Source organism: Phycodurus eques, chromosome 20 (genome assembly GCF_024500275.1).
Source record: "Phycodurus eques isolate BA_2022a chromosome 20, UOR_Pequ_1.1, whole genome shotgun sequence".
NCBI lineage: Eukaryota > Metazoa > Chordata > Actinopteri > Syngnathiformes > Syngnathidae > Phycodurus > Phycodurus eques.
Genome location: NC_084544.1, coordinates 2067813 through 2092282, shown reverse-complemented (window position 1 = coordinate 2092282; position 24470 = coordinate 2067813). Strand labels below are relative to the sequence as shown.

General features: G+C 45.1%; 1 protein-coding gene across 2 annotated transcripts in view; it reads right to left on the bottom strand.

Moving 5' to 3' along the window:
• gabbr2 (gamma-aminobutyric acid (GABA) B receptor, 2) overlaps positions 1–24470 on the bottom strand; it is a 92305-nt gene that overhangs the window by 6763 nt on the left and 61072 nt on the right. For both annotated transcript variants that reach the window (XM_061665297.1, XM_061665296.1), the window contains exons 14-17: positions 1252–1362; positions 948–1172; positions 655–837; positions 51–180 (exon numbers count right to left, since the gene is read on the bottom strand). In XM_061665297.1, coding sequence (XP_061521281.1) covers positions 51–180; positions 655–837; positions 948–1172; positions 1252–1362 — 649 coding nt within the window. The remainder of the gene's footprint in view (positions 1–50; positions 181–654; positions 838–947; positions 1173–1251; positions 1363–24470) is intronic.

Here is a 24470-nt window from a genome sequence, read left to right as displayed (position 1 = left end):
TCGAGAGCGCCGACTTGCTGTGGGCAATCGACGAGCGGATGATTTGATACCTTTGCCGTCGGTGAAGTTGCGTATGCTGAGGATGTTGTTGGCGTCCGGGTAGTGGTTCTGTTTGATGTAGGGAGTCTTCTCCGGAGTGTCCTGCAGCTGCATGGTCACCTCCTCCAGCTCCTTGTCCAACTTTTAGCCAAAAGACCACAAAAAAAGGTTCGGTGAAGATCTGACCTTGTGGGGCTGAGTTATTCATTCAGTCATCAAACGTTGCCGTCACCCTTCGCCTACAAGCAATGACGAAAACTCGATTGTTTTGAAACATTGCGTCGTTTGTTTGCTGTCTAGTAGATGTGCTTCAAATTTGGTGGCGATCGGACAAAATCTCTAGGTCAAGTTTTTCATTGAAAGAACTCCAGAAATGCCTGAAATGGCCCTAAATTGGCCACATCAAGCCAAAATAAAAGACTTCCTGTATCTTTTTAGTCATGGGTTCTTGAGACTTTTCTGTGGGTCTCCTCATGAGCAACACCCCTACCCAATTGCACGTCGCTAAGGGAAAGCAGCTTCGGGGGCTGCGTTCCAGAGATCACTTCTCAGCTCATTTTTGGGATGCGAGAGGGAACGAAGCAATTCCAGGTGACCGCTTGGTCTCTGTCGCACCTCGGTGATCCTCATGCGGAGGCGGTGGTTGTCGGTCTGAAGGCCGTCCAATCTGGAAGTGTTGGCCTGGTTGACGCTGGTGACCGAGGTGGAGGTCTTGGAGTCTTCCTTCTTCTGGTTCTGCGTGAACTTCAGCCTGCGGTTCTGCGTGGCGGCGTCCGGGTTGGTCCTCATGGTGATAAACTATGAGGAGACGACGTATTGTTAGCATTTGAGCTCGCCGTCGTCGTTAGCGTTTGAGATCGGTTTGGCACCGGTGGGAATGAGTACGTGTAGTTTTGCCATCTCTGTACCTTGGGAACAAAGACCAGGCAGAGTGTGATGGTACTGCAGAAGATGATAACCAGTGCCACGATGCAGAACTGGACATTGGGCTGATCTCGGGTCAGGAAGGAGACGGCGGCTCCGATGATGCACATGATGCCGACGTTGTAGACGCTCATGCCGATGTATTTGCTGTCGTTGAGGGCGGGGATGCTGACGTTCCTGGTCTCCCAAGCCAGGAAGCAGCCGAACAACTGAGCGGGTGACAAGAGGAAGACAGTGAGCGAGGTGTCGGCCGGAAGCGTGACGGAATGTTGCCTGGTGTTCCCGCACCATCAGCAGGCCCTTGTAGGCATAGACGATGCCCAGCCAGATGGTCATGTGGGTGTTCTCGCAGTGCTCCAAGAAGGGACGGATAGCGATATCTCGGTCGTGAGGGTCCGCCTGTCCCAAAACCACACACAGAGAGAGAGAGAGAGAGAGAGAGCACAGAAACTGGGTTTAGGGAAAAAAAAAAAAAATAGTACTTAAGACTTTTTTTTTGTGGGTCTACTCATGACAGACACCCCCAGCAAATTTCATGTTGCTAAGCGAAATTGGCTTTTTGGATTGAATTAAAAAAATCTAATAAATCTTGTGAGGCCTACTGACACAAAGCGGTTGCTCGGAACCAAAATGATGAACTTCCTGTGTATTTTAACTCATGGGTTTTTCTGAGAGGTTTTTGTGGGTCTAAGCATGATAGACACCCCTACCAAATTTGCAATGTGAAAGCAGCTTTTGGGGCTGAATTTGAAAATAAAATTCTATTGTGTGCTACCGACCCAAAATGGCAGACTTCATGTGTCTTCTAACTCATGGATTCGTAGGACTTGTCTTGTGGGTCTACTCATGAGCAATACGTCATGCTGTTTAGTGAACGTGGCTATGGGGGCTGAATTTTTAAAAGACAATCGAAAGAAAATTGCATCTGGTGCTACGAATCCAAAATAACCCTTTAGAGCCAAAGATTAGCATCCTTCATGTGTCTTTTTAGTCATGGGTTCTTAACACTTTTTTGTGGGTCTACTCGTGATGGACACGCCTCCCAAATTTCCCATTGTTAAGTGAAGCCGCCTCCGAGGGCTGAATTTGGTGCTACTGACCCAAAATGTTCTTGTTTTTGGGAATCCCCGCTTCTCCTTTGCGCATTCTCCAAAGTGGATTTAAATTAGCCTGTGTTACAAATGACACTAATGGGCGAGCCTAATCTGGAATAATAAGGAGATTTACCGCCTCCTCTTGCGCTCCTCCACGTATGTGCTAAGGCGACGTGAAACACAAGTCGGCACACTTTTGTCACAAAACGCCAACTTTAAAGTGACAGCTTGTGCGCCGACAATCCAAGTGGGAATATTTCCCCGAGTAGGACAGCCGCTGCTCCTAAAAGCCAGGAGTGACGTAAAAGGAGAACAGAGTGGGCCAGGACACGAGATGACTCGCAGGTAACCAAAGGCAGCCGTGCGGGAACACTGAGACGGAAATATAGTTATTTCTGTTAATTATTTAACGACACGGAAGTGTATTGAGAAATGTTTCGTTTTCTGTTCCCCGTCCATATACAGGCATGCTCACATTAGTTTGGTGTGGAAAACCCCTTAGGTTGACAAAGAATTCCCACGGGCAGACTCCAAAATCTGCAGAAGAGTGCACGCTATCAGAGCTACAAAAGGGGCAAATGTGCCAATACTTTCGTCCGCGTACAATTTTGAGCGGGGATTCCTCAGGGAAACGTTCGTGGTCCATGTCAATTTTCTTCACGTTCACCTACGTATACGTGGAATATATGCCAATTTTTGGACATACTTGGCAAATAAAGATGATTCTGATTCTGATACTTTGGTCCACATGCAAATATTGGACCATTTCAAACATGCTCCAACACGTCTGATGCATTTATAAGTAGAATTACTCAGGGTGATGTTTGAGGGCCATGTTTCTTTCAATATTCCCTTCATTTTCGTCATTCTCACCAAAACCTTCGCCCACATATAAATATGCACTTCAACTGCGCCCTTTTGCGTGGCAACGCAACAACATCAAAGCCAGTCGAACACACTTTTGAGCGGGGTTCCTCAGGGAAATGTTTGAAGTCCATGTTCATTTTTGACATTTTCTTCACAGTAACCTTTGTCTAAATAATTTTGTATACACGTATCGCACAGTGTACTTCATGTCAGATGTTTTAACATTAGATTTTTAAAACAGGTTATATTTTTTCTACAATTGTTGAATTCTGTAAAAATAATTTTTAGTAACATACTTTATTTTCCTTTTGAAATATTTTTTTTTAATTACAACCAGTGAACTGATTATGTACTAAAATACATTTTAAATGTATATGTAAGCTTGTTTTAGTCTTTACAATAAATCAATCACCCAATTATTGAATAAACACATTTTTAAATGAAATTTTATGGGTTTTTTTTTTTACGTGCCACGTGCGCCATTATGTGCTGCAAAGCCAGGTCAGACACAATTTGTATGTGGTGTTCCTCAGGGAAGCGTATGCAATCCATGTTCATTGTCCATTAAGATTTAATCTCACACCTGTGCATGCTGTTAACTACTATACCAGCCCATTATTCTGACAAAAGCATCCCATCATTATGTGTATTCGTGTCGTTGCTGTTGTTTATCCCGACAATAACGGCAAACCATAAAGAATTGTTTGACTACTTTGCAAACCCGCGTCGCTGACGACGCCAAAAAAATGATAAGAGCAAATGAGTTATAACGCTCATTAGGCTCGCTTGCCTATCGCGGCGCGGCAGGCGGGAGATGTCTGTGGAGTTGCCAGGCAACCGGTGGGGGAGGACGGGAGGTGGCGGGCGGAAGGCAAAAGGCGCCCGTCCGCTGTCATTTCTCACGGCATTAGGCCCGTGACGGCAGGGCCGCGAGAGGAGTTTAGATGAGCCTGCCGGGGGGAGCGACGGGAGGAATGGAAGGTGGGATGGAGATGGATGGCGGGATAAAAGATCAAGGCGGAGCGGGATAAATGGAAGGAAGGAGACAGGAATGCGGCCCGTGAGTGGGAATGATGAGCCGGAACCGACCTCCCCCAAGGCTTGTATGCTTAAAAATTCAAGTGGAAATCATCGCTGGTCATGAAAAGCATCTAGCGCGTATTTAATGATTTTTAAAATGTCTTTTTTTTTTTACTGAATTGCGAATGTACTTATATTTGTTTAAAAATATATTTTTTTATTTTACTTCTTTTAGTTATTTTTTGGATACGCAGGTACTGTGCCATAAATACTCAAATTAAAATGAAATGAAAAAACAAAATATTCAAATTAGTTTGGATTAAACGTTACATGAAAGGTTCAACATTATACTTTTGAACCTTTCATATAAAACATGTAACTCTCTAAATACAATAACATCAAAATTACAATCAACAAAAGTTAAAACAAAATGTATTGCAACAATTCAAATACAAACAAAAATGTATTTATGAATCAATAAAAACTCGGAATGAATCTGGATTAAATTGACTTTTTATATACAAATGTATACACGTCAGCAAAAGCCTACTAGAACGGTTCTAGTAGGCTTTTGCTGACAATTGTATTTTGTACTTCGCCTCGCTAAAAGATTTAATTGTTTTCAGTTGCCTCGTGCAGCAGGTTATCGGTCACATAAATGGTTGAAAAAGTTTTCAAATGATTTGTCTTGGTCTCATTTTTCTACATCACGTAAAATGTGACTTTTTTTTATTTCCGTATTCCCCGGCGGAGGTAAGACGTGTCACGCACGGGCCCGAGCAGCGACGGGAATTCAACGTGGCTCGAGTGCGACTCGACGACGAGGTCCGGAGGAGGACGTGAAGGAGTTCCCGCCTGGCGCTGCCGGTGCTGCGGTGCCCCCTCAGGCCCGAGCTGACCTACATGCGCCAGAGGAGCGCCACGCCGCCACCGCACACACACACACACACACACACACACTTGTCTTCCTCCTCTTGTGACAACATTTTGACGTATCCACACACAAGCGTCAAATACATTCATTTAATATAGTGGACAGTTAAAAACTGTCCCGGGTCAAATTGACCCATTTTAAAAGGTAAAAACGACCATTTTAAAAGACTTTCCCCCGAGATGAATGGCTAGTAATGGAGCTAATAATGAGATCGAAACAGTGTTTATTTGGATTGCTCTCCCATTTCTGACACTTTCGAATGATCAAAAATGCAGCGGGTCAAATTGACCCATTATAGGTAAAGAAATGGTCAAATAAATACATTATAAAAAAAAAAACAAAGTTGAAAAGTTGTTTTCCAGTAAATATGATTGAAACAATGTTCAGTGGGCTTTTTATTTCCATTTCTGATCTTTTCGGGTGGTCCAACTTCTTCTGCTTGGCTTGAGCTCAAGTGTAATCAACATAGACAATTTCACACATTGACTTGCAATCATTGAAAAAACGCCATTTGTCAAGCTGACCAAGGAAAATGATTGCTGCTTTTGAGAAATGAACGCAAAAGGCGGGTTAAAAAAAACCAAACAAGAAATGTGATGGTTTTAATACAAAAACCACAATAAGCAATGTTTTTCAGTCCCAATGATGACATCTAAACATACTTCTTGATTAGACTTTGCTGGTTTCATCGTTATTCCTTCCCGCCGCTAATGATGATAAAAGCATCTCTTTGCTTAACGCTGAAAGCATTTCAATATCCCGCCCCCTTTTTTTCTTCCATCCAAGGCGCTATGTAATCCCATTTGAGGACTAATCCCTCTAATAGAAGCGCAGCCCGGCGACCTTTTACGCAGCCACTGCGCCGAGTGGCGTGATGAAATTGTGAAAGCCTTTTTCTTCTCCATGTAAGTGGCACAGTTGTGACAAAGAGGCTGCGCAAAAAAACGACACCAGCCCGGCTTCCACAGTGCAAAATAAGAAAGGACCCCTGCCAAGTCTCGGATAACGCCGTCGGTTTGCCAATTTAGTGATGAAACAACAAAGAAAAACTTCAGTAAAACTCAAATTAAGTCAAGCTACTCTACTCAGCCGTAAAGAGAAGTTTTCCACTGTGTAATAAAACTAAAAGAAAAAAAACTACTAATGCCGAAGGTGTTCTATACCACTGTGGAATAAAACTAAAATGAAGTACAAATACTCACCTGTAAAGAGAAGTTTTCGATAAAGAGACTTACCACACAATATTACAACTCAAATACAGTTGTGACAATGAAACACATCACTTGGAAAAATCCATTCAAAATGGGGGGGGGGGGGGAAAAAAAAAAGACAATAGAATAAATTGTCTGGGTTAAGCATAGCCAGGAAATGGAGGCCTTACGACGCAAATACACAAATCGCAAGACATACGACACGCACACACCTGTTCCAAAAAGGCATATACACACAGTAGCGTAGCTTCCTGGGCTCCAGCATGGAAGCGCCGTAATTGATTTATTAGGAGCTAAACGCGTCATTAGCGTGAGCGGCTAACCCTGAACGCTGGGCTCATTAGAATATGCAAATGCAAGGCATCTTGCGCGAGCTTTTTGTTATCCGAACCTCTTTTTTTGTTTTTTACGGCCGCCGCTTGCTGCTAGCGTCTCTCCACGGCGGCGCTTTCCATCTGCGCGTCGCGCGTTAACCGCCCGAGGCGGCCGTCTTCGCCGCGGAGTTGCCCGCGTTTGTTTGCGTCGGCGGGCAGCCCGAGTCGTATCTGTGGCGAGGCGTTAAATGCCACTGAAGTGGGAACACTGCTAATGAGTTGCGGCGTACTGATGGAGATGACAGGTTATTAAATCCCGGGACAGGCGGAGGAACTTTTTCGGCGTGGGTCGGACAATCTTTTTCATTTAAAGACGACATTGACGATCAGTCGGTACACACGGAGCTATTATCGGTTCTGCCGTTATCGGTTCTGTTATTATCAGTTCTGCTATTGTCGCTTTTCGGGGTCTTTGTCACTTAAATACGGTGTTCAGGACTTTGCGGGACATTCAGGATGAAGATTATGCTCAGCAGTCTACACTGAAAGTAAAATGCACAGTGGAGCCATTTTCGGTTCTGCTCATATCGGCCGTTATTTTGGGTTCCGCTATTACTGGTTCTGAGGGTCTTAGTGACTTAACGACAGTGTTCAGGAGTTGGTGGGAAAATAAGGAAGACGATTACACACGATTACATCTACGCTTAAAATAAAATACAAAATGTGTAGATGATTTGGTACACTGAATTTAAGGGTGAAGATTATGCTACATTAAAAACGCTACATTAAAATAAGAAATTGCGGAGAAGATTCCGTAGAGTGGAGCTATTATCAGGTTTTGGGGGTCTGTTTTGCAAAATAGATTAGGGTTAGGTTCGGGGGTTTAGACTCTTATGGTTTGGGTTTAGGTGAGATTTAGGCGGTTAGGATTGAGTTAGGTTCTGGTGTACTGCGGGTTAGGGTAAGGTTTGCTGTTCGGTTTAGGCGTTTGGGGGTCACTATTAGGGAGTTAGGGTCCTGATTAGGGGGATCAGATTAGCATTTAGGGTTAATTTTAGGATTACGGGTTTAGAGTAAGGTTTCGGGTTCGGTGTTCAATTTAGTGTTTCGGATTAGGTTTTGTCTTGGATCCACTTGCGCCACCTCAGCCTCTGTGTCCGTTTCTGCTTCTTGTTCTCGTGGCTTCTTCTTCCGTCACGTTTGCGGTCGTGCTGAGCGTAATTAGTGAGCACCTCGTGTAGGATGGAAGGAGATTAGAGGAGGTGTTTCCTGGTAACAACAAGCCACAGTCAACACTCGGACACGGCCGACACGACACGGGCGCTCTCGTTGCGCAGGTCTGTGCCGAAGGCCGTGAAAACCAAAACTTTTTCATCTTTCCATTCCTCGAATCCATCGTTTCCTCTCTTTTACTCCCCAACCAATGACTTTGAGTTGAGTTCGATGCCGGCCAGGCGCTTTGCTTCGGGTGATTAGGACCCACAGACATCATGTGGGCCGGAAAGGATTATGGTTAGGGACGAGGTTTTTAGTTAGAGTTTTATCGATATAGATATTGATGGTTCCGATTGGGATTATGTTTTGAGGTTAGGCTTCCGAATAGGGGATAAGGGTAACTACTACTGGTTAGGTTTACGGTTCACTATTGGGGGTTAGGTTTAAGGTTCGGATTTGGAGGTTATGTTTTGGTTCAGGGTTCACTATTGGGGAATTCGATTTAGGGTTAGGTTTAAAATGTGGGGGTTTGAGTATGAGTTAGTTTTAGACATTTGGCTTTTATGTTTGGGGGATTAGGGTGAGCACTAGAGGATTAGGTTTAGGTTTTATGATCAGGTGTTAGGGTTAGGGTTAGGTTTAAGGATGGAGCTTTGGGTTTAGTTTGTATCCCCTCTTTTACTCTCCAGCCAATGACTTTGGCTTGGGTTTGATACGAGCCAGACGATTTGCGCCGGGCGGTTATGGGAAATTAGCGGCAAGGATGCAGCGTGTGAACGGTAATTGAACAGCCCGGCAGGTCGGCGGAGCGAATTTGCTCGCTTGCGCAGATGTCTCGCTCCGAGTGATCTAGAACGGCTTGGCGCGAGGACGTCGATAATTCCTTACGTTATCGAAACAATCGACGCTCGCAACTGCAGTTGGTCAATCATATTTGCCGCCCCTCAAGGATTGCCGGTCCTCCAGTGGAAGGAATCCTCTCCTATGTCGTCGTGCAGACAAAACAGAGTGCTAATTGAGTCCTGGGAGGCCGCTGCTGTTTGCCGCAAGCACTGTGTGGTGCCTGCTTAATTGGTTGTGTTATCCAGTGGCGCACCGCCACGCACTCTACCACGTTAGCGCCCGGGGCCTCTTGTCAACTCCTCCGAGGGGGGAGCAGAGGATGTGTTAGTTCGGACTTGGGAAACCCTTGTCCTTGGATGCCTGGTATAAAGTAAACCAAGTGCTGCACCGAATGGCGAAAAAAAAGGTGTTCTTGATGCAACCACTTCAAATGTTTAGAACTGCCTATATTTACGCGCTTACTGCCGTGGACGTTTATATTCGTCAACTGGAATCCAACAGTTTCTATCACCGGCGTATATATCCATCGGTTCTTAAACGGTTAGGCGTGGAAGAGGGTCTCGGCCAGCATGTTTGTAAAATTCAGGTTTGTAAACCACTGTAATGACAAACACATTCCTATAGATGGCAGCATTGAATTGCTTTGGATTTCAGATCAGCACAGCTTTTTAGGAGAGGATGATTATAGTGTGAATTTCAACTTGCCATAAATTACGAGGGAGAGAAATGGCAACACGCCGGAAGTCGGATACAGTACGTTTAGGCACTTCGCACTCGTACAGAGTTTGTCGATGTATGGTATACCATAAACGGGAGTATGTGATGCGTTAGGTTGGAGAAAGTGTGCGTCACAATGACCGTGTAAAAAAGCCACGGACGTTCAACTCGAGCCATGTGGGGAGTCAGCGTCCCTCACGGCTTTCATAGCTGCATATGCGTAATCAAATGATTATTTTGCAGTCAAAAGCCATTTCGTTTTTGTTGTTTTATTGTGTTCGAGATGTCAAAAAAGCAAAACATATTACCGTCAAAGTCACCGTTTTTTTCCTCCCAAAAACCCGTTTTCTCCGCTTTTTGATGAGAAACCAGTGTTTTGGTGAAACCAACCCATGTTCTCCTGCTGAGTGATAAAGAACGGAAAAGGCTAGCAACAAACGTGGTTTCATTGTGAAAGAGAAGAGTCTTTGCTTTCTTCTGCCAGGTTCGGTGCTTGTGTCGTCACAGAAGCCAAAATATTCTGTGGGTCTTGAAAGATCAGTCGCAATGCTCAAAATTGGCCGGCAATGTGGGGAACGCTGCTTTGAAAAAACGGCTGGCAGCGGACGACCTAATTGCTCCATTTTCTTTCGAGCGGGGGTGTATCTGAAGCTGGCTTGTAACTTGAAGTTTGGCTGGAGACGCAAAGCAAAAGAAAAACACAAAAAAATGGATTGGGCGACAGCTCATAACGTCAAAGACAAATATTTTGAAGGGTTGTGTTGGCATTTTTTTCCGCCATTTGCGGCAAAGCACGGCCGCTATACGCTGTGAATAGCGGAGACTCAACTGTAAAATACGCGCGTAGGCAGAAAAAGCAGAACGGCCACCGGCCCCTGCGCACGTGTCGGGGGGCAAGCGGTGACAAAGGTGGCGCGCCGAGGCGGAGAGTTATGCGATAGGAGCATCGGTGGCCGCCCGAGGGAGCTGACACAACGAGCGCGGCACCGTTGGCTGAATATGACAGCCTTGCCAACACCTCTGCATGCGCACACGCACGCAGGAATAGGCCAGGGTGAGTCACGCACACTCCCTGGGCCATCTCAGCACCTATCCAACGCTCAGATCTGGCAAACACAACACCTTATGCCGACGCTACGAGGCGCCGTAAAGCTGCGGAATACGGCCCGATGGAATGAGGCCGCCATTTACAGGACACGGTGTGTCAAAAACGGCGTGAAAGGGCCGAGTGTTTACTCGGAAGACACCGGCGTGGGCGTACGCAGGCGCTCGGTCAACCGGCTTCGGCTCTGGCTTCGGTCATCAGTCACCGGCGACGGTGAGCGATGCCGCCACCCGGAGAGCATCCTGGCGCGGTCAGAGGCGACGATATTCGAAGACGTGAAAGGTGATGCGTTGCTTCAGTGTCATCCGTCTTCCGGTTGGCAGCGTACGCTTTTTCCACCGCTTGGATTCCGAACGGGAATCTCTGACTCTGACCACCACGTCGCCCTTGCATTGTTTAACAGAGGGGATGCACAAAATTGGCTCGCAACAACGTATGTTGGAGGATCTTTTTTTTTTTTTTTTTTTTATACTAGCTGTCTGCGAGCCACCCATTATGGGTCCGCGACGCACCAGTCGAGAATCAGTGGGACGGGATGATGTATCGCATAGATTATGGCCCAGTCGACACGATCCAAATGTCGCGTGTGTTCAATCTCGACCGTGTCAACGCATTACGGCACTTCTGTGTTCACCGGGGCGGCAAGTCCAGCGCGTGTCAATCTTTCCCCCTCGCAACCACGGCAACGACATCGCCGGCGGCCATCTGTCAAGCGCAGTTGCCGTCGTTCGGCAAACCATTTGGTCTCGCCCAGAAGCCAATCGGCCGCTTCTGTTGTCCGCTCTTGCGCGTCGATCCAAATGCGACTTGCGAGCATCGCGGTGATGCTTCGAGGCGGGACAATCAAGCCAATTGTTGCACTCGCCGTCATGCTTTCGTGTTGGACTCATCGGAGTTCGAGTAGCTAACTTAAACAAGCAGGGAAACAAAATAATCGTCAAATACACAAATGCATGGCAGCCTAAGTGCTAACCTAGCTAACCTAGTTCTAGCTAGTCACATTCTTCTGCGCTAAAAATTTCAGCTGGGAAAAAAAAAAAGCACTTCTTGAGGAACCTTTCCAAGAAACAACTGTGCAATAATCGATACATAAAATATGTAACGGAGAAACCGAATGTTTCACGACACAGCAGATAATCGATACCATATCTCACACGACATACTGTATATGAAACTACGTCAAGATTCTATGGTTATATTTTTCCACCATCTCGCTATAATTACGATAGTGATTGTACGAAGGATCAGTGCATCGTGATAAATATTTAACTGAGAAACGTTACTACGGCGATGTTTTTGCAGCCATGCCGATTGTATCACGATCCAGCAATTGTGCGAGAATCACATCGCGATATGTATTTCACGGAAAAACGCCAGTCAGACAATAGATTTTCCAGTGATACAACTAGTATTAGCAAACAGCTATTTTGCGATAAATGCTGGGATCCATCGCGATAGATGAAACTGAAAAATGAGGCTATTATTTCAGAGATAGTGATACATGGCCGGAGAGATCACGCTATGCGTGCAACGCATATGCAACACGATGGCGATGCAGACAGTAGCTTGACACAAAAAAAAAAAAGGTGGCGTTCCCAAGGAACCTTTGCAACATACCGGATGGAAATGTCACGTTATTTTTTCTCCTTCGGGGCCTGATGTCCCGCACGTTCTCCTCTGGGATGGACGTGCGGTGCATCTACATACAAGCGTGACAGGAGGCTTGTTCCGCTCTACCATATATAACCCCAGTCCAGCAGTACTGCAGTGAGGTGTCAGGTTGTACGAAGCCTCATAGATTGCTCTTATACGTACATTTACGGTAAACCGCAAACATAAATCCGTAATGCAGCGGTAGCTGCGTTTATACGTACATCCCCACCTTTGATCTACGGTATTTGCAGATTTTTTTAATGCGTCGACAAGATCATTTGGGAGACATACAGTAAATACATGTAGGGTTTGCCATGCCCCGGCAATCGATTGGCGCTCGGATCAAATGCGCTGCCGCGTCCTCGCAATGAGACGCACGTGGCCGCAAGAGGCTGATTGGACGGGAGGGATCGATGCGCCGAGAGAGCGAGAGAGAGACGTATCGGCGCTTCTTCATTACGTCTATAAAGGGAAAGAAATAAGAGGTGGCGGCGAGGGACATTACGGCTCCCTTGCAGGGTGCGGCGGCCCCAACGCAGCCCTCAGATACTTTGCATGCTAATTCTTTCAAGCAGGTTACGCGTGAGAAAACTAACAAAGAATTCATGCCACGATATGGAGCTGCATACTTCCTAATAAGAGATACTATTTGAGATAAGAATGTTCTAAGTAATGAGGTCACGGAACGAATTCAATTTGTATCTCAAGGCACGTGCCTATGAATATTCTCATTCATCCAGGTCATTTCATTCTCAGGGCATTGAATCGATCGCAACTGGACCGCTCCGGTCGTCTTAGCGGCCATTTCACCTCTCCTCCGAGCAGGCTTCATCACTTCACAGACTTCATCAAGAATACAATACAATCATTCTTTATTGTCCACTGAGGTGGAAAATTGTCGTTAGGTAATTTATATTAAAATAGATCGATAGTTCTATTTTATTGATATCCAGCGCCGAGTCACGCTGCCCCCGATGGCGGGCGGGAGAGGGAACACGACAGGCGGGCGGCACCTGCTGATGAACCCGATGACCCGAGTCCAGCAACTGAGCCCGCCTGAAAACCATCCGAGCGTGTGACGTTTATAGTAATGATGTCCGTCGTGCGTCTCCATATGTCCTAGACTGGCCGCGTTCCTCCTCCGTCGGCCGTCTTTGTCCTGCTCGCTGAACGTCGTCTCATAGCCACTGTTTCGCTGGCCAAACGACAGACGAAAACTGAGTTTTGGGTGTGTATGGGATGCAGTTCAGCGTCCAGCTCGTGGCCCGAAACGGGCCCATAATGAGGCTCTTCCTCGCCGCCTTTGAAGTCTCTCCTAAAAGGCGCCTTTGTCGCATGAGGGGGCAAGGTCACGGCGATCCGACGGGCTAGTGTTCTGAACGTACCGTGCTGATACGTCGCACTGCGAGATGACGAAGCGCCGCTTGAATTAGTATTTGGGGCTTCGGAGGCGGTCAAGGTAGTCAGCGATATATTGCGTCCCGCACGAGACAGCGACGTTGCGATTGAAGCCCCCCGGTTGTCTTTTCAGTATCATACATCGTGATACGACTGAAACAAATGGGACAATTACGAATGTACGGCTTAGAAGCGCATGTTTCGTGATATTAGGTAAATGTTACGATATATCAGGAAATCTGGATGCGCAAAATTATACTCTGTCGATATTTTCTGCAATACCGATAAGCCGCTGAAACGCAAACGAAGAAGCGTCGAAGATTATTGAATTTGGATTCAAGGATTATGTTTTTGATGAAATAGGCAAAAAGAAAATGGCGCATACAAGGTTTACAACTCAAACACTGTAAAGACAACGACGACGACGTCTTACTCCATTTGTAACTACAAAACCCACAAAGACGGGTAAGTTAACTTATGAGTTGAGCTAGCTGATAGCTGGTCAAACATTAAGTTTCATGTCGGTTATGCGTTTACTTAAGAAGACAGTAAAATAATCGACAATATGAAGACTGGTTTGGGACCATTCAAAACAATGTGATTGTGAACGTGTTGGTACAGCTAAGTAACGTAAGAACAGTTCCAGTACAAATATTGTTGATGCTACACGCTAATATAATTAAATGCATACCGAACATGCCTACTGAAGTGCCAAGGTTAGGGTTACCTTAACCATCATCCTAAATACACTAAACTCCTACCCCACTAACCCCACAAACCTTAACGCTACTAACCCTAACCCCACCTACTCTTACCCTAAGCCTACTAACCCAATTAACCCACTAACTAAGAAGTATAGCTTTATCTGTTTTAAGTCACCTAAACAAGATGATCAAAGCGAGCAGGAGGCTCTTGGGGGGCTCAAACGGCGTCTCCACTCTCGCGGCGGTCCTTTTCGACTTTGAGAGACCGAGCCGGGAAATGACAGGGAGCCAATACCCACTTTGGAGGAGGAGGAGGGTTTAAACAGAGGCGACATTGACACAAACAGCCAGCCGCTCAGACAGGAGGTGACACAACCTTCACAACATCACAGACGCACCAAGAGGATGATGGCTGAGTGGCTATAAATACATCCCAATTCACCAAAGGCACGTTCGACGTCACTTGACGGTCTAAATTGAAAGGCGCAAAGTGTCACGCCTGATGGCATCTCATCGCGGTGACGCCAACAATTAATACCAAGCAGGTAGAGCGCAAACAAGGCAACAGCTTGGCGGGCCTCCAAAGTTTAACTGACGATGGCCGTTAAACCGTAGAAGTGTGCTATATATAGACTCTCTACCTTGCCAAACCCGGAGCCAAGACCTTACTGGAACTGGACTCAACACTTAAATACAAACCGACCTTAAATCTTACGGTAGAGCAAGGGTACCCAAACATTTTGGGTCCAGGGACCACTTACAGGGGAGTCCTTTTTTCAAGGACCCCCTCATAATCCTTATGCCAATTAAACTACCATGCGTACCACTAAATAATATATCGAAATGTTATGGAAAAAAATCAAATCAAATCAAACTCTGCCTGTGCTCTACCTCAACTCAACCCCAATAACATGGTACCTAAACCTCACTGAAAGTGCGGTAAATTTCGTAAAGTATCACATCTGATGGCATCTCGTACCAGTGAGCTAAATAATTCATCCGGGCAGGTAACGCAAATGAGTCAAGCGTTGGCCTAGCACGTAGGAGAAAGCTGGGTCTCAACGGTGTCGGCTCGGTTTAATTACCCAACCTTTCAGTTGGCGCTGTTGGCAGCGAGCGCTAATCAACGTCACCCTCAGCGGTGTGACGATAAGTGGCCGTGACACCCCCTTACTTTACGCTCCTCACTGTCTCCCCGTCACAGAGTTTCCGCTTCAGGCGTCGCTCGCGTACATTGATCAGTACAGTTGCCTTCTGCTCCTTTTTTTTGTCTTCTGGTTCCACCAACCGGTTACTGAAACTGGGCCTTAAACTCTAGTGCACCTGTAACCTATATCTTAGTCTATGGTGGCCTTAAATCTTGCTGGTACTGGACCTTAAACCATAGTGCACCTGGTTTTTAAATGAGTCTGTAACAGAAGCCTTAATCTTACGGAAACTTGACGCTAAACCTCGCAGAAGCTGGACCTGAAACCTAACAGAAGCTGGAATCGGAAACCTTACATAAATGGTCACCTACACTTTATAGAAACGGGAACCTAAACCTGACAGAAACTGTCAAGTAAACTTGATAGAAGTGTTTACTTAAACCTTACTGAAAATCTTGCCTTTAACCATATTGTGGTGAGCTGAACTGATCGGGACCGTAGCACTCGACATTTAAGTACTTAGTGTCCTTGCCTCACGTTCCCTCCTTCTGTTCACCCACTCCGGTCCCTCTCGAGTCGCCCGTCATCCCCTCCCCATCCTCGCCAACTTTCATTCTTCCGCCATTGCCCGCAGTGTGCCCCAGGCTCAAGGTCTGATGTAAAAGAACGCCGTTTAGCAGCCATCTATTTGCTATTCTCAGGCTCACACTGCTGAGGCAGCGGCCATACTCAAGTGCTCTCATCATCGCCGTCGTCGGGCGACCTTGGTGGTCTCCTATAGCTCTGTCTTCACAGCAGCTGTACTGTACTTGTTGGAAACACGTCCTAATATCGGCTACATAAGCGCTCAGCCCCGCAGGTGAGGCGTCCCACTCTGGCATTTCCTCCATCCATCCGTTGTCTTACTTTCCATCTTTCTCCCAGGGCGATTGGCCTGGCAGAGACACAGTCCATCAAGGAGCCGACATATCCATCAGTGTTGTATCGCTGGCCCGGAGGATTCCATTATGGCTCAGCAGCTGACTCACTCGGCTTGCTGTCAATTTGCACTGAATCACACTGACTTACGTTCATTTCATAGTGACGTGCTACCACTTGCACATCCTCTTACTGTAAGTGCACCCTGAAACCTCAACAACGCAACTGTAAACCTTACAGAAACTAGACCCTACACATGACTGTAATTGAAAACTAAGATTTAACTGGACTTGACACTTTACTTCAACTGTAGTCCTTAACTCAGCCTTATACCTTTTGAGATAACTGGAAAATACACCCAATGGCAACTTGACCTTAAACCTCAGTATACTTGAAACCTAAAGCCTAATGAAACTGGGTCTTATAGCTTACTCGAAATGGAACCTACCCCTTTGTTGGAACTGGGTGTTAAACAATAGAGTACATGGACTGTAAACCTTGCCGTAACTCGACCCAAGGCCTTACCGGAACTGGAAACAACACTTAACTAAGTGGATCTTAAACCTTTGCATCAACAAAAGTTGAACCTTACCGTAACTAAACCCTAACCCTTGACTTAACTGTAACCAAATGTTACTCTAAATCAATCCTAAACTTTCTCTGAACTGAACCCTATACATGACAGGACCTGGAACCTAAATCTTACTGTAACTGAAGCCTAAACCTTAACTGGACCCTAAACATGAAAGGACCTGGAACATAACCCTAACTGTAACTGGTCCTAAAACCTTGCTGAAAATGCACATTAAATCTTAATGTAAATGTACCTGCACCTTAATTTAACTGGATCATAAATATTACTGTAACCGAATCCTAAAACGTCATTTAACAGGCACCCAAACATAAGGGTACCTGGAATTTAACCCTGACTGCAACTGGACCTCAAAGCCTGTTATGTGTGGGAACCCTGCACTGGACCCGAAACCAGAGTATATCTGGAACTTAATCTGGACCTCATAACTTACTGTAACCGGACCTTAAATCTTCATGTAAACAAACCCTTATCCTTGATTTAACTGGACCCTACATTCTACTGGACTTAGCAACTCATTGTAACCAAACTTTAAACTTGTGTACATCAAGCCGCTGCAGAACCTGCAACCTTGAAGCGAATGAAGAACTTGTTTCTGTCAAGGACGGAGAAAACCGCAACGAGCATTGTACCGCAGCTGAAGATCAAATTGAAGCGGGCACGTAAAATCATCTGTTGTGTGCACCAGTCCACACAAAAAACACATTTGGCTTTCATTGCACTCTGCTGTGCCTTTACAGTACACGACCGTATACAAGCCTCGGCTGTGTAACCGCGGGGACTCCTCATACCGCTATTCATTTGGAAGACTTCTAATTGGTCAATCAGCTGTTGCCTAGCAACAGCAGTCTGGCGGAGCAGCGGGAGAGGAGAAAAGAATAAGAAAAAAAATCCCAGGAAAGTTAGAGGGGGACGGGAAGAGGCCACGTGAAGGTGACGGGTGGGTAATCGGCTGTTTTTGTGACCGACCAAACCATTGGAACAAAGACACTGAGATATGAAAGACCACAAATACATAAAAGGAAGTCAGCCCCTATTTCACTTTGAACAGACCCACTTGAACGGGCTCAGCTGTGCAGAACAACGGGGTCCAATTTAGCCTGCTGGAGTGTCAACAAACAAGCAAGCCAGCGCACCTCCAGAGGAGTCCTTGGAGTGCCTCCCCTTCGTGATTCACCGATAACGCTTACAACACTTGTCTCGCTGCCGACAAATAGCAGCACACGGCAACCCAGCGTAAACATTCTCCAAAATGAAAGACTGTGTGTCCTCAAAGCCCAGGTTGCCTCCCCCGAAAGCTCAATAAGAAAACACAATAGCTGACCGAAGAGATACTCTAACTGCTCTGGATCAAACCAGACTACCTTCCTACTACTGTTAAATGAGGCCAAAATTTCAATCAACCGAAGAACAACTACTGCCTGACTAAATCATATACACGTTCACTGTCTTTTCACAATACATTACAAGAAATGTTGGTTTAATTCAGTGCTAGGAGTGGGAATTTCTCATTTCAGTATTGCGTTGCATTGGTATCACGGGAAAAACACCGGCAATTTCTTAAACGGATTCATCGGTACGTATTTGATTTTAAAAAAAAACTTGGAAACAACAGAGTTTGAAATTGTCACTAAGCACACACGCTTGGATGTCTGACGACAATATCAATTAATATCTGATGTTGCTGTATCAATACAGAGAGCTGATGTTGACGATATAGTGCGATGCTGCTATTGGCTCCCACTACAGTATTTGGGCAAATGATTTGAATGAGAATTGTAAACAAAACACAAAGGTGTTGGTTCTCTACTTCGACAAAATACTGTGACGTATCGCATCGTGTTATCTTAGTAGCGATAGAAAATCGTCCAAAAGAAAAATCAATATTATGGCTAGCTGATGTGATTTGTGGGTTTTCTACTAGGTGTAAGACAAAATATCAAAATTGTGATGTGGTGTATTGTTTTATCGATGCAAAAGGGGCAAATATTGTGCTTCTCATTTGATTGGTGGCATTTCTTCTAATTACTTGGGGTGGCACCAAATATTGATATTGTGCTGCCCTGTATCGCATTAGAGTATCGATACACAACAGTCAAATATCGTTATTATGTTTATTCAATGTCATTTCTGGGTTTTCTATTGATTACTATGGCTGGCACAAAATTTCTAAATCTTATCCGATGTATTGTATTGCTTTATCTTAGTATTACTACACAAGGTTCAAGTATCTATTTTATGGCTATTGAATGTCCATTATAGTAATGGAGTGTACATAAAGTATTTCCAGAAGATTTGATAGTAGATGGCTTTCTTTCGAATTTAACAGCTCCGTGTATCGTAATATTCACGGAATCGGAGATGAAATATCGTGACAGTATCACATTGTGCGTAATACTGCCATTTCCGATTTATTTCCAGTGCATGTTTCTTTCTTGTATTTACACATACTAGAAAACTGTTGTGTAAAAAAAAAAAATATATATATTAGATTGCATTGGCAGGATTCCTGAAAAGAAGCTCAAAAAGAGTGAGTGTGAGAGTGTGCGTGCGTGTGCGCGTGTCTCTCTCCGCAGTCCCTGATAAAAATCCGCCAAAGGAGCTGGCCTCTCGCTTGACACGCCGCTGGTTTGCGTGCGCTAGGAAGAATATCTGGCTCCACAAAACCTGCTTTTGCCGTAATCTTCTTAAGAGTCTACGAGCAAAGAAAAGTGGCTGCTTCACCCAACAGCTTGTGAGTTGAATCAAGGACGCTTTACTCCCATCTTCATTACACTTCTGTTTTTTGTTTTTTTTAGGTTAAAGAGTTGTGCAACTCATCAGTTTACACATCATCATTTCTGAACGTTGTGGTGAAAATCCTTGGGGTTTGTGGATTGCCCCCAAAAAAAAAAAAACACGGTACGGTATGAACTGTACCTTGCTTTTATGGTCATAGTTAGGTTTACATTTGAACAAAATGCAAACCATGCAAGTGCTCATCTTTTGTCTAAAAAGGAACTGATTTAAAATGAAACTTAAATGCTGGCAGCTTCATCTTTTCTTTTTGGGAACGTGCAACACCAATGGCTCGAAGAATGCAGACAGTCACGTTGACGTGATGCCGTTTCTGACAAGTTGGCCGTACAGCCAAAAAGTATATCACCAAGCTATGTCTGCTAACTGCTAGCAGCGCTTTTCTTTTTGGTAAAGTGCGACATCATTCGCTAGCCTTCTTTTTAGAACATAACAGATGCAGCTATTCATGCTTGCGTGATGCCGTTTCTCACAAGTTAAGTTTTCCGCACAGCTGCCAGCCATGACGTCCGTTAACTTCTAGCAGCTTCAATCTAGCAAAATGTGAGCCATGACGTCCGCCAGCCAGAGGCTAAGCTGCACCGTGTTTGTTTACGGAGCAGAATTGTGGCTAGTTCCAACACCTGTCGCTCACCTAATGTTCTCTACTTCAAGATGACGTATTGTGATACATTCACCATCACAGTCTTACTGTGGATGCGACACAAAATGATTACTAATGGAATACTCTTATGAGAGGCTTCCAGTATCCAAGAAACATTGCTAAACCCTTTCCCATCATGCAATGCGGCACTACTTGGGAACACTTGTGCCATTCTTGCTGGCTATCAAGACTCGGATTGAGCGGAGGGAATAATGATGTGAGGTCTCGGCACGCCGCCTGGCTTCCTGCCTCCACCCAGAGGTGGTCGATGAGAAAAGGCCTAGGTGGGTGGTGGTTATCCCTTAATGACCCAGTTAGCTTTGAAAAGGCATTGATCGCAGCAGCTGCTTTGTGTCCAGGCTAACAAAGCGGGACCGCGCTCAACGCCGCCGCCGCCGTCGTCGTCGTCGTCGTCGGGCAAGCTTAATGCCCCACGTGACGACCGCTTCTCACTCGCGACTTCTTCTTCTTCTTCTTTTTCTTCTTCTTCTTCTTCTTCTTACGGAACATCTTTAGACTTACAGCAATTAAACTCGTTCACCCCACCTGAATGCCAGCTAAAGAGGAAGTAAGTGAGCGGGACCCTTATGTATTTTTCAACACGAAGTCATCAATGATTTATTTCTCGTAGAATAACATTTTTGGAAGGGAAGAGCCAGCTGGCTTTGAGGCGGCACGGACAGGACAGTTCCCCAAACTATACATAAAGTTCTCAAGGTTTCATTCAGATCTGTTCAGCGCTCCGGAAATACTTCTACTGGACATACGTAGGCTGAAATTACATCTAATTAACACACAAAAACAGCCACCTCGCACAATGGAAATAAACAGAATGACTAGAAATACCATGCAATACTGTATGCACAGTGACGTACAATTTGTTTTATATATTTAATGCAAAAGCCAGCTAGTGAAATAGAAACAACCCAGAATGACTAGAAATAATAATTAGAATAAATAATCGCCACTTATTCATGATGACCGCCATCTTGCACAATAGAAATACACAGAAATACTTGAAATAATCAACTGTTCAAAGTAAACCGAAAATTCCAAAATGTCTTTTGTCATGCATCAATGCACGTGTCATCTAATTAATGTGCGTGAGTAATTCCTTCAACACAACGACTAGAAACAATCTACAGTCAAAAGATGTCATCAAAAAAGTCCAAGTCTAATTAATGCAGCGTCTCCGCTCACCGGTTATTCACGATCACCGCCACCTTGAAGAATAGAAATCAAAAACATTATTAGAAATAGTCCAGTCAAAAAATGGTCCACAGCATGCTGTCACGTACAATGTACGTGTCATTTAAGGAATGCGATGGCTCCTCTCGCCAGTCTTTCACAATCACCTCCACCTTGCACAATAGAAATCAACAAAAGGACTCGACGCAATTCACAGTCAAGGAAAAAAACAAGGCATGGCGTCACGCTCAATGTACGTGTCCTATAATTAACGTGACGATTCCGCTCGCCGGTTATTCACGATCACCTCTACCGTGCACAATATAAATCAACAAATGGACTAAAAACAATCCACAGTCAAAAAAAGTTAGCAAAAAAAGTTTCCACCATGCTGTCATACTCAACGTAAACAAAGAATTCTTGCGACAGCTCTCCTTGCCAGTTAGGCACCATCACCGCCACCTTGAACAATAGAAATCAACAAAATGGCGCGAAACAATCCACAGTCAACAAAGTCCACAGAGTGCTGTCACGCACAATGTTTGTATCATAATTAATGCGATGGCTCTCCTCATCAGTTATTCATGATCACCGCCAGCTTGAACAATAGAAATCAACAAAATGACGAGAAACAATCCACATTCAAATAAAGTTACCAAAAAAAAAAAAGTCCCCAGTATGCACTCAAAACAAAACAACCAGAAATAACCACAGTTTTAAAAATTCCACTGCACGTACGGTCTCATGTGCAGTGTTTGTGCCATTGAATTGTGCCAGTTATTCATGATCACTGACAACCTGCACAATAGAAATCAACAAAAAGACTAGAAACAACCAGAGTTTAAAAAAATTCCACTGCACGCACGGTCTCGTGCGCAATGTTTGTGCCGTTGGATTTATTGGATGATTCCTCTCACCGGTTATTCACGATCACTGCCAACTTGCACAATAGAAATCAACAAATCTACCAGACACAATCCCTAGTGAGCGGTCATGCACGATGCACGTCATATAACCATTGCAACGGTTCCTCTCGCCAGTTATTCTCCATCACCTCCGACCTTGCACAATTGAAAGAGGGAGGGCATGTCAGGTTGGAACGGCATGTAGCCCGCGCTCGCCGTCGATGTACCTGCGTGGCGATTATGTCACCGTCTGCACTGCCAATAATAAGCCCGGGTTCACCTTCAAACCACCGAGCGCGGCGAGTAAACCGCCGGCGTGCGTCAGTGAACGCCTCAACATCATCACCATCATCGTCGTCATCCTCCTTCACTGCATGCATGCACGCGTGTTGCCAAGCAAAAATTCTCACGGAAAAAAAAAAAAGCCCTAAATCTGCTATTTTCATCTGGCCGGATCAACGGTGTTGCGGGTGTCGGAAACCGTGGCCGTTGCCATGGCGATGCGAGGAAGGAGGGAGGGAGAGAGGAGACAGAAGGAAGGGTGGAGATGCTTGACTGCAGGATCCGGTGGAATGCTAATCATCTTCATCCTGACAGTTCGTCCTTCATTATGCAAGAGAGCCACGGGAGGAGGCGGAGACGCAAAATAAATAAATAAATAAATAAATACATCCACGTATATGCAAAAGGTACAAACACACACACACACACACACACACACACACACAGTCACATGCTCGTCTCCTTTGGTACACGTGCGTCCCAGTCGGCATTCCCAGGCTGTCCCGGGAAGTCTCATAAAAATAAGAATGAAACCAAGAAATGAAGAAAAGAAGCTGGAACCCTTTTTAATGGTGCATCAGCAGCTTATTCTTTTTCAACGAGTGGAAATTGAACTTTAGTGAGAGAAGTGGGGTACAGTGGACCTCCGTATATTCACAGCTCAGAACCCGCGGATTCAACGATTCGCTGAATTGTTTTCAATCTTAAATACATTTTTTTCTTTTTGTTTTTTTTCTATTGTGGGGGGACCAACCCCAAAAACACTTATTAGTGGTTTATACACATTTATTTTTTGGGTAAAATCAATAAATAAATAAATATATATATACACATATTTTTTCAATGCAATTATAATGGGCGTCAATTTTTGTAATTCACAGTCGCCATCCCCCACGCGAATATCGGGTGTCCACCGCGCTCCTTGGACCGGTCGCTGGCCAATTCCAGGGCACAAAAAATACAAACAAGCATTCACACTCACATTCAGGGGAAATTTCCATTTATTTTCTGTACTCCTTATCAATCGCAGGGGCACATATAGACAAACATTCCCACTTATGGGCGCCTCCTTCACTTTGCGTCGTTTCCCTGAAAGCTCCGAGGACGGTCTGTCATCCCGGTCGCAGTTCCATCTCCTCGTTAATGCTAATACGCCATGCAAAGAGGGCCGTCCCAGTTTTGCAAATGGTTGCTCATTAAGTGGCGCCTGCTGCTTTAAGAGCAGGCATGTCCGTCCCAGTGTGTAAATCTCAGCTGAGCGGCATAAATGATGACATTCTACGACTCCACCATGTAAACAACAGAATCATATTCCCATAAGGAAAAAATAAACAAAATGTCCAATGTCGGAAATGTTGTCTGGATTCCTTCTACAGTTTCCCCATGAAACAAAACCGTTCACCAGAGTACAAACCCTTTCACCAGAACTTTTGCCAGGGTACCAAACCTTTCCCCATGGTACAAAACCTTTCACCATGGTGCAAAATCTTTCATCAGCACCATTCACCATGTTACAAACATTTTCACCGTGGAACAAAGTGCTACAAGCCTTTCACCAGGACATTTCACCAAGGTACAAAACCTGGAATACAAACCCTAGCCATAACCCTCACACTTAATCCTTGTCCAAGGAACAACATTAATACATGACCAAGTTGTTCATTAGCATGAGCACAGCAATATGTAGTGGCAACACGTTCCCCGCGTCCCTCTCATCTGTCCTTCTGGGAATCGGGATTGCCTTCTGGCGGCTGATCCCACCTGACAGGACAGGGAGCCAACCTAAGCCAGCCCCGGAATCTGGCCCTTAAAAAAATCTGTCAGCCGATGTCGGTCCAGAAACTCCCACGCTCCAGCGCGGTTAATATATTCACAACACTATCCGGAGCCGAGGGCTTCGAATCTGAGAATGCTCGGCGAGGATGCAACCGCACACACTGACGAATGAATATGTTAAACA